The 13225-nt window shown below is 36.0% G+C and overlaps 1 protein-coding gene across 2 annotated transcripts in view; it reads left to right on the top strand.

The window, feature by feature from the left end:
• Positions 1-13225, top strand: part of IREB2 (iron responsive element binding protein 2) — a 51449-nt gene that overhangs the window by 34900 nt on the left and 3324 nt on the right. Inside the window, exons 14-21 of one of the 2 annotated variants that reach the window (XM_055418025.2) lie at positions 2470-2554; positions 2900-3056; positions 3367-3491; positions 5144-5248; positions 5347-5489; positions 8307-8454; positions 8539-8661; positions 12552-12737. In XM_055418025.2, the coding sequence (XP_055274000.1) occupies positions 2470-2554; positions 2900-3056; positions 3367-3491; positions 5144-5248; positions 5347-5489; positions 8307-8454; positions 8539-8661; positions 12552-12737 (1072 nt within the window). The other variant, XM_088829560.1, reaches the window with a different exon arrangement.

The raw sequence follows: 13225 nt of genomic DNA, 5'->3' as shown, positions 1-13225 counted from the left end.
TATTTAGTCAACAAGGCAGTGTGTTCGCTACAAAGAAGTAGTTGTGATCTCTAGTTTAAGGATGGAAACACAAGACAGACAAGTAAAGCCAAGTAACAGTGATGACAAGTAACAATGGCAGACAGGATAAGGGGTGGTAACAGTACTGCACGATTTCTATGAGTCATGTAGATCAGTTTTCAGAACTGAGTGAAATCTAATAGGTTGCATTATTAATGAGTAAATTGTCTTAATTGTGGTTTTGTGAGATTATTTGATCCATTAAGCATAGGTTAAGTTGTCCCTGAACGTTGGAGAAAATAACTTTTCTTACATTTCTTAAGCACTTCAAAAAAATAATTGATGCTAGCAATGTTTTCACTGTGTATCAAGAAACATATTGTCTTACATAAATCAATTCTTTTGCAAAACTGATAGGTTTTAGGTTTTTTTTCTTTGTTTAAAAGAGTAGCTGGAAGTAATTTTGAGGATTATACCTACAGTTTTCCAGTTATTGGTACAAATGTAATTGCAGTTTTTGCATTGTTGAAATTTGCCATTCGATATTGGAATACATTCTTAAATAAATATGGTTATGTTATACATCATTTAATGCGCATTTTCTTGCTTCATTTTTTTTTCTAATGGCTTGTTACTTGCTGTTTATTTTGGATTGTGGAAATGATGTTAGACAAAAAGCAAATGCAGACAATTTTCTGATTCAAATTCAAAATGGATTATAGAGCAGTGGACACAGCTCGCAATATCAACAATGCATTTGGCCCAGTAACTGCTAATGAACTACAGTGCAGTGATGGTTCAAGAAGTTTTGTAAAGGAGATGAGAGCCTTGAAGATGAGGAACATAATGGCTGGCCATCGGAAGTTGACAGTGACCAACTGAGTGCAAGTCATCGGAGCTGATCCTCTTAAAACTACACGAGAAGTTGCCAAAGAAATCAACGTCGACCATTGTACAGTCATTGAGCATTTTAAGCAAGTTGGAAAGGTGAAAAAGCTAGGCTAAATGGGCTTCCCTGGTGGCTCAGAGGTTAAAGCATCTGCCTCCAATGCGGGAGACCTGGGTTCGATCCCTGGGTCGGGAAGATTCCCCTGGAGAAGGAAACGGTAACCCACTCCAGTATTCTTGCCTGGAGAATCCCATGGACGGAGAAGCCTGGTAGGCTACAGTCCATGGGGTCGCAAAGAGTCGGACACGACTGATCGACAGAACAGACATGAACTGACTGCAAATCAAAAATACTGTCATTTCGAAGGTCATCTTCTCTTATTCTACACAACAGCGAACCGTTTCTCAATTGGATTATGACGTGTGATGAAAAGTGGATTTTATACGATAGCTAGTGACGCCCAGCTCAGTGGTTGGACCAAGAAGCTCCAAAGCACTTACCAAAGCCAAATTTACACTGAAAAAAAAAAGATCATGGTCACTAGTGGTCTGCTGCCCTTCTGATCCACTACAGCTTGCTGAATCTTGGTGAAACCATTACATGAGAGACGCATGCTCAGCAGATCAGTAAGATGTACTGAAAACTGTAATGCCTGCAGCTGGCATTGGTCAACAGAAAGGCCCAGTTCTCCACAACAACATCCTGCCACATGCTTCAAAAATTGAGCCAATAGGGCTATGAAGTTTTGCCTCATCAGCCATATTCACCTGACCTCTCGCCAACTGACTACCACTTCTTCAAACATCTTGACAACTTTTTACAGGGAAAATGCTTCCACAACCAGCAGGATGCAGAAAATGCTTTCCAACAGTTGATCAAATCCTGAAACATGGATTTTTACACTGCAGGAATAAACAAACTTATTTCTCATAGGCAAAAATGTGTTAGTATAATTGTTCCTAATTTGATTTTAGTAAAGATATGTTTAAGCCTAGTTGTAATGATTTAAAATTCACAGTCTGAAACTGCAGATATTTTTGTACCAACCTAATATCATCTTGGAATTTTTGTCAGGGGCTTTCCTTGGGTTTAGTTGGTTGAGAATTAGAAGATTACTCCTATCAGAGTACCCAATTACAGTGCCTCTTTGGGTCCTTTGGTCAAATTTTTGCAGCCAGGTTCTCTTGATATTTGACAGTTAAACCTCTTTGTAGGGAAGTATAATATCCATTTTTTGAATGGTCACGTTATATTCTTAGGAGGTAATATTTGAGGAATTTTCTTGTGTAGTGTGATAAGTTCTGTGTCAGATTTAGTTAACCAAATCTAACTAGGGCGAGTCCTAAGTATCAACTCTTCAGAAGTTTGCATTTAGTACAGAGAGCATGCCTGAGAATCTGATTTGATTATTCAGGGGCTCTGAAATGAACATGTTGATGAAGCTTCATGTGTTGTTAATATTCTCTTCAACAATCTTAGTACAGTAATGAAAATTAAAGATAAGACTGGGACTGGTCCTTTCTTTACCAGAACATGTTGTGATTTTTCTATCCAATCACATTTTATTTTTTGAAATGCAGGTTTGAAATCATTGGCTATGGATGTTCAACATGTGTGGGAAATACAGCACCCTTATCAGAAGCAGTTTTAAATGCAGTAAAACAGGTAAACTATGTGGATCACTAGGACATCCAAATGGTTTTCCTTAACTATATTTCACTATTAAATTATCACATATAGATATTGATGTATTTATATTTCTATAGTCTATGCATCTCTTGAGATAAGTAACCTATCAATCATAAAATGATTCTTTGAAATCATTTTTAGATCCTTGAAATAATTCCTTCCTAGTTTATTTACAGCATTGATAGTTCTGTGCCTAATAATTAGAAATACACTTTTGGTTATCTTGTCCTCAGAAGTATAATGTTTTGAGATTGCTTATATGTGAGTATCCAAATTTGTATCATCTCTTGAATATATTTATTTGTGTGTGTTTTTTTTTAGGGTGATTTGGTTACTTGTGGGGTTTTATCTGGAAATAAAAATTTTGAAGGTCGTCTTTGTGATTGTGTTCGTGCCAATTATCTTGCCTCTCCACCCTTAGTGGTAGCTTATGCCATCGCAGGCACAGTGAATATAGATTTCCAGACAGAGCCTTTAGGTATGTTTTCCTTTGTATGTATGCATATATACCCTGCACATACTTTTTTCCCCAAAAGTTATATTTTTGAAATGTTTCCTAGACCATTTGTTCTTTGAACTATTTCAAGAAATCTTATCACAATGCATGCATTATTAATTGTTTATTCATATGAAGAATATAAAATATACAAGTAGTCTGTTTTTTGAACTGCTTATGCCTGAAGCACTCTGTTGAATAATATACTTGGTTTCTGTATGTCTGAAAAGATGTGAACATTTTGATGTAATTACTTTTTATACTGAATTTCACGTTAAATATTTTTAACCAGGTACTGACCCTACTGGCAAGAACATTTACCTGCATGATATTTGGCCTAGTCGAGAAGAAGTTCATCAGATAGAGGAAGAACATGTTGTATTATCCATGTTTAAAGCATTAAAAGAGAAGATAGAGGTAAGACTCACTTGTTTCTTAAATAGTTTAGTGAAGTGGCAGTGTGTGTTTATTTTATGCATCTTTCTGAATAGGATCAAAATTAAAATTACATTATTTTGAATACACAGTTTTTAATGAATGATGGTCGTTTTGTATCTGAAATCTCTAGTATCTAAGAGACTTGGAGTATCAGAATTGATTTTATTTACTTACTAGAGATGTATAGCAAGCATTTATATTTGGCATCCTGAACATGGACACACTTCATAGAAACTGCCCTTGTTTATTGTTCCCATTCACGTGATTCAAAATTAATAAGAGCAGACAATGAGATCTCCCTCCCACCCATTCCTTAGCCATCTGCTTTACCTCCTCAAAGGCAACAAGTTTATGTCAGTTTCTTAAGCATTGTTTCAGAGATGTTTTGTGTATCTATAAGCAAATACATATGTTCGTACTTTTTAAAAAGAACTTAGAATATAAATATGAGAGCACAAATGATATTTAGTCAGTTAACAAACATTTATTGAGCCCCTACTATGTGCCAGGCACTCTTCTAGTTGTTTGGAATATATCAGTGAAGAAAACACAAAGTCCTGAAGGGGAGAGGCAGGTAGTAAACTGTAGACAGAATAATTAGGTAAATTATACAGTATGTTAAAAAATAATCAGTGCTGTAGAAAATTAAAAAGCAGGGTAAAGAGAACCAATTGTGTAAAATTCAGAAAGTAGATTTCAGTTTTATATAAGATAGTTGAAAACATGGTATTGGAGCAAAGTTTTTAAGAGGTAAACAATTAGTCATATATCTAAACAAAGAACGGGACTAAGCAGGTAGAGAGAGGGACCAGTGGAAAAGGCCTTAGGGGTGGAACCGTAGTGAAGGCAGTGTAACTAGAACATAGGAAATAGGAAAGATGGTGATAGGAAATCATGTCCAGATTACATAGGGAATTATAGGCCATTATTAAAATTTAGTCTTTTACTCTGATTGAAGAGAGATGGGGAGCCATTGGAAAGTGTGAAACAGGTGTGTCATAATCAAAAAAGGTTGCTTTGTCTTGAAACTGAAAATATCTTGGGGCAAGAGGGTTGGATGATGAGAAGGATAGAATCACGAGAACCTATTGTATGTAGTAGTCCAAAATAAAAAATGGTAATAGCACGGAACATTTCGGGTACCAGGTGGAGGTAGTGAATGGTGAAGTTTTGAATATTTTGAAGGCAGGACAAATAATACAGTGATATAGGGCAAATATTTTGAAAACAGCAAGTTTTTCTCCATGATAATATTCTTAAAGATTGAAAGCATACCCCAAAACACACTTAATCTCTTTAGCAACATGTTTAGATCTTTCTACATTCTTTGGCTTTTCTGGAGTTCTGTGAAGTCTTTCAAATTCACTTTGTATTGAAATTTATTTTTTGGGGTATTCCTGAAAATCTGGTGTGCTGGCATTTGATGAGCAGATTTTATCCATTCTGTCCAAAGATGTCATAATTTTATAGATTGCACTATCTTGGCTTTCTTTGCAAATGGATGAGGCCTGTTTTCTTTTTTTCGTTCTAGCTTAAGTACTGTTTTAATTTTCTTGATCGTTTTCATAACCCTCTTTTTCTGACTCCATTTTATCTTTCTTTTGGTTTATCAACAAAAACCATATTCACAGATGGGAAATAAGCGGTGGAATTCTTTAGAAGCACCAGATTCAGTTTTGTTTCCATGGGATTTAAAATCTACTTATATCAGATGTCCTTCATTTTTTGATAAGCTTGTAAGTACTGCTTTACTATTTAACCTTTAAAAAATTGTTAGGAAGTTGAAAAAATCTCATGAAGAGTTAAACGCCTTCAACATTTTTTTACCTTTTAGACCAAAGAGCCAGTTGCACTCCAGCCTATTGAAAATGCCCATGTCTTATTATACCTGGGAGACTCTATCACAACAGATCATATATCACCTGCTGGAAGCATTGCTAGGAGTAGTGCTGCTGCTAAGTATTTGACAAACAGAGGGTATGTGTATATGGTTATAGACTGTTTTTGTTTTATCTTTCTTATTAATTAAGAGACTTTTACTGAGTCATGTTCGTTTATCCAGAAAATTATATGCTATCATGGGTGTCTGATTGTCAGTGTATTTGACCTAAGCAATAACTGGGTTATCTGTTGTACTTGCTTTTGCTTGTAACTTTAGAAATTGAAGTTCCTATCTTAAATTGAGCCCTTGTCCTCAAGTAAACAAATGATTGGAAACAAGATTTTTTTTTTCAGTGCTCCTTTGTTGAAAAGTCAAATTGGTTTCACCTACCAAATAAAGCCTGATGGTTCTAACCATCTTCCATTGTTGGACTGCACAGTTTAAATGTGTATTGGGGGCAATAAAATATACATTCATAGGCTAGGCTTGATCTTCTTGAGCCGAAAAATTTCACAAGAATAATAAATGTGAATGTAAAAATCATAGGATATATAAATCCAAAACTAGAAAGATTTTGTTTCATTTCTACTTGGTTAATAACATGAGTTGTTCCCTCTTCAAAGAATTGTTTTGACACCAGAGATAAAATTTTGGTAAAGGTAGAACTTGTGGTACCACTGCCTGATTAGCTTTTTGATGCTTGAGCTATGCAAATGACAATTTTCATTGAAAATATCTTAATAAAAATCAGTGCTACATTTGACAGCTTGGTTTGACATGTAATACTAATACTACATAACTCTTATTATAATTATTATAACCTCATTAGTCCTATTGTGAAATCTGTGTTTGAATTTCTAGTTAATTGTAGTTTGGTGTGAATTAAAACACTTTTTGGTAGAAATTGCTAATAGCAACTCTGTTTGGTGTGATTTAGTGGAAACAAATCAGATTGTTTTACATATGGCTTTTTATATGGTGAGAAATAAAAGTTTTCTTTCTCCCAAATATTTTTTAATAGGTTGTAATTTCCATCTTGGTCATAATTGTGATATAGATTCCATCTTCCCCCACCCCCCAAAAAAAGTCTCTCAAATACGCAATTTTTATATTTTTTGTAATTTCTGATATGGATTTATTAGCATAGTTAATACAGTAGTCGTCAGTTTGAATTTTTATTTTTAAAAGACACTCAAACCCACCACCACCAATGTTTAAATGCATGTCCTGAGGTAAGATGTTTTAAATTAGAAGAGCAGTTGTTGTCTTAATATAAAAGAGCAAATTAAAGATAGATGGAAGTTGCTTGTTGGTTGCTGAGATGCTTATGCCTAGTTTTCTCTTGTCCTTAAAAGTTCATTTTTATAGTGACCAATCCAGTAGCAAAGAACACCCACAGCACACAGATTATGCTGTCTAAATACCAATTCTTAGTACAGGCAACCAGTTCTTCTTGGAGAAATTGTTGATTCCAGATTTGGCACTGGAAAATGTAAAAGATGATTCTGTGTCTTAAACCAAGAAAGAGCAAGAGGTATCAAAAACTACCAGGCTTTCTGTCAAAAGGTCTCAGGACCCAACTTGAAATCTGTCACTGCTCAAAGATGGGACATGTTGGGCATCAATAAAGAATAACTGAAGTGGATTGAAACATAATGAATATGTTTAAATCCATGAGTTCATAATGATACTAGAAGAAAAAAATTGAAAATGCTAAGTTACCTTTGGAAGATGGTGAGGAACCATCTCATTATTTAACAATAAAGGCTTTTCTGTATGGAATGTATTTCAATATAACCAAATCATTGATGAAGGAAAGTTTTTCTTTATAGAGGTTTTCCAGCTTAAAAAATGAAGGAATAATAGAAATACAACATCATCATTTTGCAGTCCCTAATGCAGTCTAGATGATGATCCATTGCTAGTAGCATTTCAGAAAGAAAAGTGGGTATCATGGAATAATGGAAGTAAGATCTATAAAGCATCATTGCAAAAATAAAAACCCTGACTCTTAGTAGGTCACTGGATTTGACATCTGGTTAACAAGAAATGAGAAGGCTGGATGGCATCACCGAGTCAATGGACATGAGTTTGAGTGAACTCCGGGGGTTGGTGATAGACAGGGAGGCCTGGCGTGCTGTGATTCATGGGGTCTCAAAGAGTTGGACACGACTGAGTGACTGAACTGAACGAACAAGAAATACAGGAAGGAAAACAACATATGAAATGATAGTGTGGCGATGTAGTCAGTGCAGTCTAGATATAGGAAACTGTACTACAAATGACCTAATTTCTTTACATAAAGTCAGTTGTGTCCAACTCTGTGTGACCCCATAGACAGAAGCCCACCAGGCTCCCCCGTCCCTGGGATTCTCCAAGCAAGAACACTGGAGTGGGTTGCCATTTCCTTCTCCAATGTATGAAAGTGAAAAGTGAAAGTGAAGTTGCTCAGTCGTGCCCGACCCATAGCGACCCCACAGACTACAGCCTACCAGGCTCCTCCATCCATGGGATTTTCTAGGCATGAGTACTGGAGTGGCTTGCCATTGCCTTCTCGGACATAAAGTATATAAGGGGACAAAGAGAGAGAAGGAACATACAGATTATTAAAAAGACTTGAGAAAACTGAATGAATTTATAAAACATATCTGGATCTGATTTGAGCAAACCAACAGCTAAAGAGGAAAACCAGGGAGATTTGAATACTTACTGGCTAGCTGATACTAAGAAGTTTGGAGGTTTTGTTTATTTGTATCAAGGTAGTATTTTTAAGTCCATGTCTTTTAGAGGAACAAACTGAAACATGTCCAGTTAAAATGTGGTACCTTGATAAAAAAGTGGTTTTTTAAAATGTTTTACAGTTAAATGATATGATTGTTTTCCACCTGAAATAAAAACTAACTTTCTTGCAGCCTTACCCCTCGTGAATTCAACTCTTACGGAGCCCGAAGAGGTAATGATGCTGTAATGACAAGAGGCACTTTTGCAAATATCAAGCTTTTTAATAAGTTTATTGGAAAACCAGCTCCCAAAACAATTCATTTTCCTTCAGGACAGACGGTAAGGATATATACAGAGTGTTTAAGCAGTTGCTAACTAGATTAAAATTTGTATTAAAATTTTTATGTTTGTTCTAATCTATAGCTGGATGTGTTTGAGGCTGCAGAGCTGTACCAGAAAGAAGGTATCCCACTGATTATTTTAGCAGGGAAGAAATATGGTTCAGGAAATTCAAGAGATTGGGCTGCCAAAGGACCATACTTGCTGGTATTGCTTCTTAAATTTTATCTTAAAGTTCAAAGAGTTTTAAATATTCCTTTTTGTCAATAACAGTCTATCAAAGTTTATTTGGTTTATTTAGACTTTTTATGTCTACTTGGATCTCATTTATAGGTTTTTTTTTTAGGTGATCTTACATACATTGTACTAGTTGCTTTAAAAATTTTTTAGATTTTATTTATGTTATTTTATTATTATTTATTTTTAGTTGCACTGGATCTTAGTTGTTGTGCATAGGTTTTCACTCAGTTCAGTTCAGTCGCTCAGTCATGTCCGACTCTTTGTGACCCCATGAATCACAGCACGCCAGGCCTCCCTGTCCATCACCAACTCCCGGAGTTCACTCAAACTCACGTCCATCAAGTCGGTGATGCTATCCAGCCATCTCATTCTCTGTTGTCCCCTTCTCTTCCTGCCCCCAATCCCTCCCAGCATCAGAGTCTTTTCCAGTGAGTTAGCTCTTCACATGAGGTGCCAAAGTATTGGAGTTTCAGCTTTAGCATCAGTCCTTCCAATGAACACCCAGGATTGATCTCCTTTAGAATGGACTGTTTGGATCTCCTTGCAGTCCAGGGGACTCTCAAGAGTGTTCTCCAGCACCACAGTTCAAAAGCATCAATTCTTCGGCGATCAGCTTTCTTCACAGTCCAACTCTCACATCCATACATGACCACGGGAAAAACCATAGCCTTGACTCGACGGACCTTTGTTGGCAAAGTAATTTCTCTGCTTTTTATTATACTATCCAGGTTGGTCTTAACTTTCCTTCCAAGGAGTAAGCGTCTTTTAATTTCATAGCTGCAGTTACCATCTGCAGTGATTTTGGAGCCCAAGAAAATAAAGTCTGACACTGTTTCCATTGTTTCCCCATCTGTTTGCCATGGAGTGATAGGACCGGATGCTATGATATTAGTTTTCTGAATGTTGAGCTTTTAGCCAACTTTTTCACTCTCCTCTTTCACTTTCATCAAGAGGCTTTTTAGTTCCTCTTCACTTTCTGCCATAAGAGTGGTGTCATCTGCATATCTGAGGTTATTGATATTTCTCCGAGCAATCTTGATTCCAGCTTGTGCTTCTTCCAGCCCAGCGTTCCTCATGATGTACTCTGCATATAAGTTAAATAAGCAGGGTGACAATATACAGCCTTGATGTACTCTTTTTCCTATTTGGAACCAGTCTGTTTTTCCATGTCCAGTTCTAACTTGCTTCCTGACCTGCATACAGGTTTCTCAAGAGGCAGGTCAGGTGGTCTGGTATTCCCATCTCTTTCAGGATTTTCCACGGTTTATTGGGTTTTTGCTATTTGTGGCAAATGGGGGGTACTCTAGTTGCTGTGTGTGGGCTTCTCATTACGGTGACTTTTTGCAGAGCACAGACTCTAGGGCTTAAGTAGTTGCAGCATGAGGACTCGAAAGCGTAGGCTCAGCACTTGTGGTGCACAGGCTTTGTTGCCCCCCGGCATGTGGAATCTTCCCAGACCAAGGATTGAACCCGTGTCCCCTGCATTAGCAGGTGGATTCTTAACCACTGAACCACCAGGGAAGTCCCTAGTTGCATTTTAGTACTCTAAATTTGATTAAACCTACACCCGTCTTATTTGTGAAAATAAATATAGTAGAGGGAAAGGAGATTCTGTCTCAGATTACTGCTTTATAATAATAATTATTTATACTCATTGGTAGTTTTATTTGCCCTTTTTTCATTTAATTTTCTCTGATTTGCTCCATGAAGGGTTAACAGACTTAGAGATAGTGGGTCAAGATTCACTTTTGTTTTCAAATAGAAGATGATGGTCCCTGGCTATCAGCTAAAAGACATCTCTCTTGAGACCATTTCTTTGTTGAAGAGTAATAGGGGATCTGCTGGAGAGAACAGTTATGTGATACGTGCTTTCTGCCATTTCTCACTATACTGTGTTTCTCTTTACAATTGTATTTGTGAAAAAGGCTGGTCAAGATACAGCCTTCAAACTATCCTAATCATACAAATGTCATTTGTTTTTCATCTTTAACCTGCCCCTCCTTAAAATGTAGATACTCTTAAGGAATTGCAGGAATAAGCCTAATTCTTTCATCTTTGTAAGATAATAATCTTACGTACCAGCGTACTTCAGAGATAGTCCAGTTTTGGTTCTTAACCATTGCAGTAAAGCAATTATTCCAATAAAGCAAGTTGCACAAGTTTTTCTGTTTCCCAGTGCATATAAAAATTATGTTTACACTATACTGTAGTCTATTAAATGTGTAACAGCATTGTATCAAAAAATTGTACATTCTTTAATTAAAAAATAGTTTAATGATAAAAAATGCTGACCATCATCTGAGCCTTCAGCAAGTCGTATGGTAACATCAAAGATCACTTATCACAGATCACTACAACAAATAATAATGAAAATATTTGTAGTATTATAAGAATTATCAAAACGTGACAAAGACATGAAGTGAGCAGATGCTCTTAAAAAATTGGAACCTGTAGACTTGATTGACATAGAGTTGCCACAAAACTTCAATTTGTAAAAAAAAAAAAAAAGGAAAAAGAACAACAAAAAACCACTATTGGCAAAGCTCAGTAAAAAGGAGGCATCTCCTGTATCATGAATATTAATTATAAGTTCTCTTTTTCTGAAGTTTTTTAGCCTCTGCCACTTTTTTTTTTTAATATTTCAGGCTTTCCTCACATAGTTGTTGATCCTTGGCTGTCTATTCAGTTAGATGTTAAAAACATGATTACAAGCTGGGATTGTGGACTGGGTTTTAATAGTGGCCTTACTAATAATAAGCTACCTTTTTCATTGAGAGAGCCCTGTATATCAGTATCTGTAAATATTTTCTCTTGAGGCCATGCAGTTTCTTCATGGAAGGAGACCCACTGAAGAAACAGACTTACTCCTGCCCTGCGTCTGATAATACTCTCACCTGACCTTCCTGTGAGCCTAGTGTTCCTCCTCAGTGGAGAGCGTCCCTCCTCTCCAGGGTGATGCACTCCTAAGGGGTGAAACAAAATCTTACTCTTTGTATGTATAAAGTACACACACATATATATACATAAACAGATACACAGTATCTTTGGAGGTGGGCAATTAGGAGAAACATGTTTAGAAGGGAAATGTCTTTTTTAAAAAAAAAGGCTCCTTAGGAGGAGGATAATGGAAAAAAGTAGAAATACACAAGTCTTCTGCTTATTTTCTCCAGAGAATAACCTCCACTCTTTCTGAGTGGGGACTGAGCTGGAGATCTTACTTCTATTTATAGACTTCTCACTAGTATCCCAGTATTTTGAGAACCTTATGCCTCTTGAGTCTCAAGCCACTTCTAGGTTCTTTGCTGCAGAATGACTCAAATCTTAGATTGAATATCACTCTAATTTCAGTTTGTCAGTCTGCAGTTTCAGCATTCTCTGCTAAGTCAGTCACCTATCTCTGTTTTCTAAATATTTACAGAATTTGCACATCCTGTTCTCTTTGTTGCTGTGGGCTTATACTACTTTATTTCCTTATTTTAATGGCAGTTTAAGAGGGAGTATTGATAAACACATATGTTAGATCTACCATAATTAAACAGAAATCCTCTTGAGCCCTTTTTGAGTTTCAAGCAACTGCCTCCAGTTATAGAGAACACTTAGTATGTGGTAGGCGCTGGTGGTACTTAATCCTGGAGTGGCAGAGGGCAGTTAGAGTTAAGGAGCTACTTAGAGATGCGGGAAAATAATCTATAAAAGGTTTCTTTAAATACTTTGATATAACATTGACCTTCATATGGGGTAGTGAGTTTGAAGTTTTTACAGAAAATCCAAAAGTAGAGTTTTTCCCCCCTTTAAAATTACCTAGTAAAGCAATTTTCAGAGATGAATGAAGGAAATAAAATACATGTTTGTTACAGGGTGTGAAAGCTGTTTTGGCTGAAAGTTATGAAAAAATTCACAAAGATCATTTGATTGGAATTGGCATAGCTCCACTTCAGTTCCTTCCAGGAGAAAGTGCAGATTCCTTGGGCCTCTCTGGCAGAGAAACATTTTCTTTAACATTTCCTGAAGAACTGTCTCCTGGAGTTACATTAAATATAAAGGTATACCTAAATTTCTCAAATATATGATCATGTATAGTATTATATATTTAACTAGACGGTTGTAAACTGAGTAATAAACAATTTCTGTAAATTACATATTAATGTCAGCTAGTAAACAAATTATAGTTTAAGAAGGCTTTATTTTATTTGTACTTAAACCTGTGTTAATATAGTTGGTCTCTGAGGAAAAGTAGAAAATGTATACTTAGTCCAGAAAAAAGAAAACATAAAGTTCCAGTTACATGTTTCAACTTCCTTTTCCTTCTTATCAGCTCTCTGTGCTAATGTAATTTTTACTTCAGACATGTACACCACTTCATTAGAAGCCAGAGTTGAGTATTCATGGTTAGAGTAACACAGACTTTACAACTAAGAAAAAAAGGAAAACAAGTAGCAAATATTATATGCAATGAATATTTGATTTTTAACAAAATGAACGTGGGTAATTAGTTTAACATCCCTAACTAGTAAATCAAAATCTGAATGAT

Source organism: Moschus berezovskii, chromosome 21, assembly GCF_049115385.1.
Source record: "Moschus berezovskii isolate FMDL1 chromosome 21, NW_MosBer_1.0, whole genome shotgun sequence".
Lineage (NCBI taxonomy): Eukaryota > Metazoa > Chordata > Mammalia > Artiodactyla > Moschidae > Moschus > Moschus berezovskii.
Note: the sequence above shows the minus strand (reverse complement) of the source record. Positions and strands in the feature narration are given on the sequence as shown.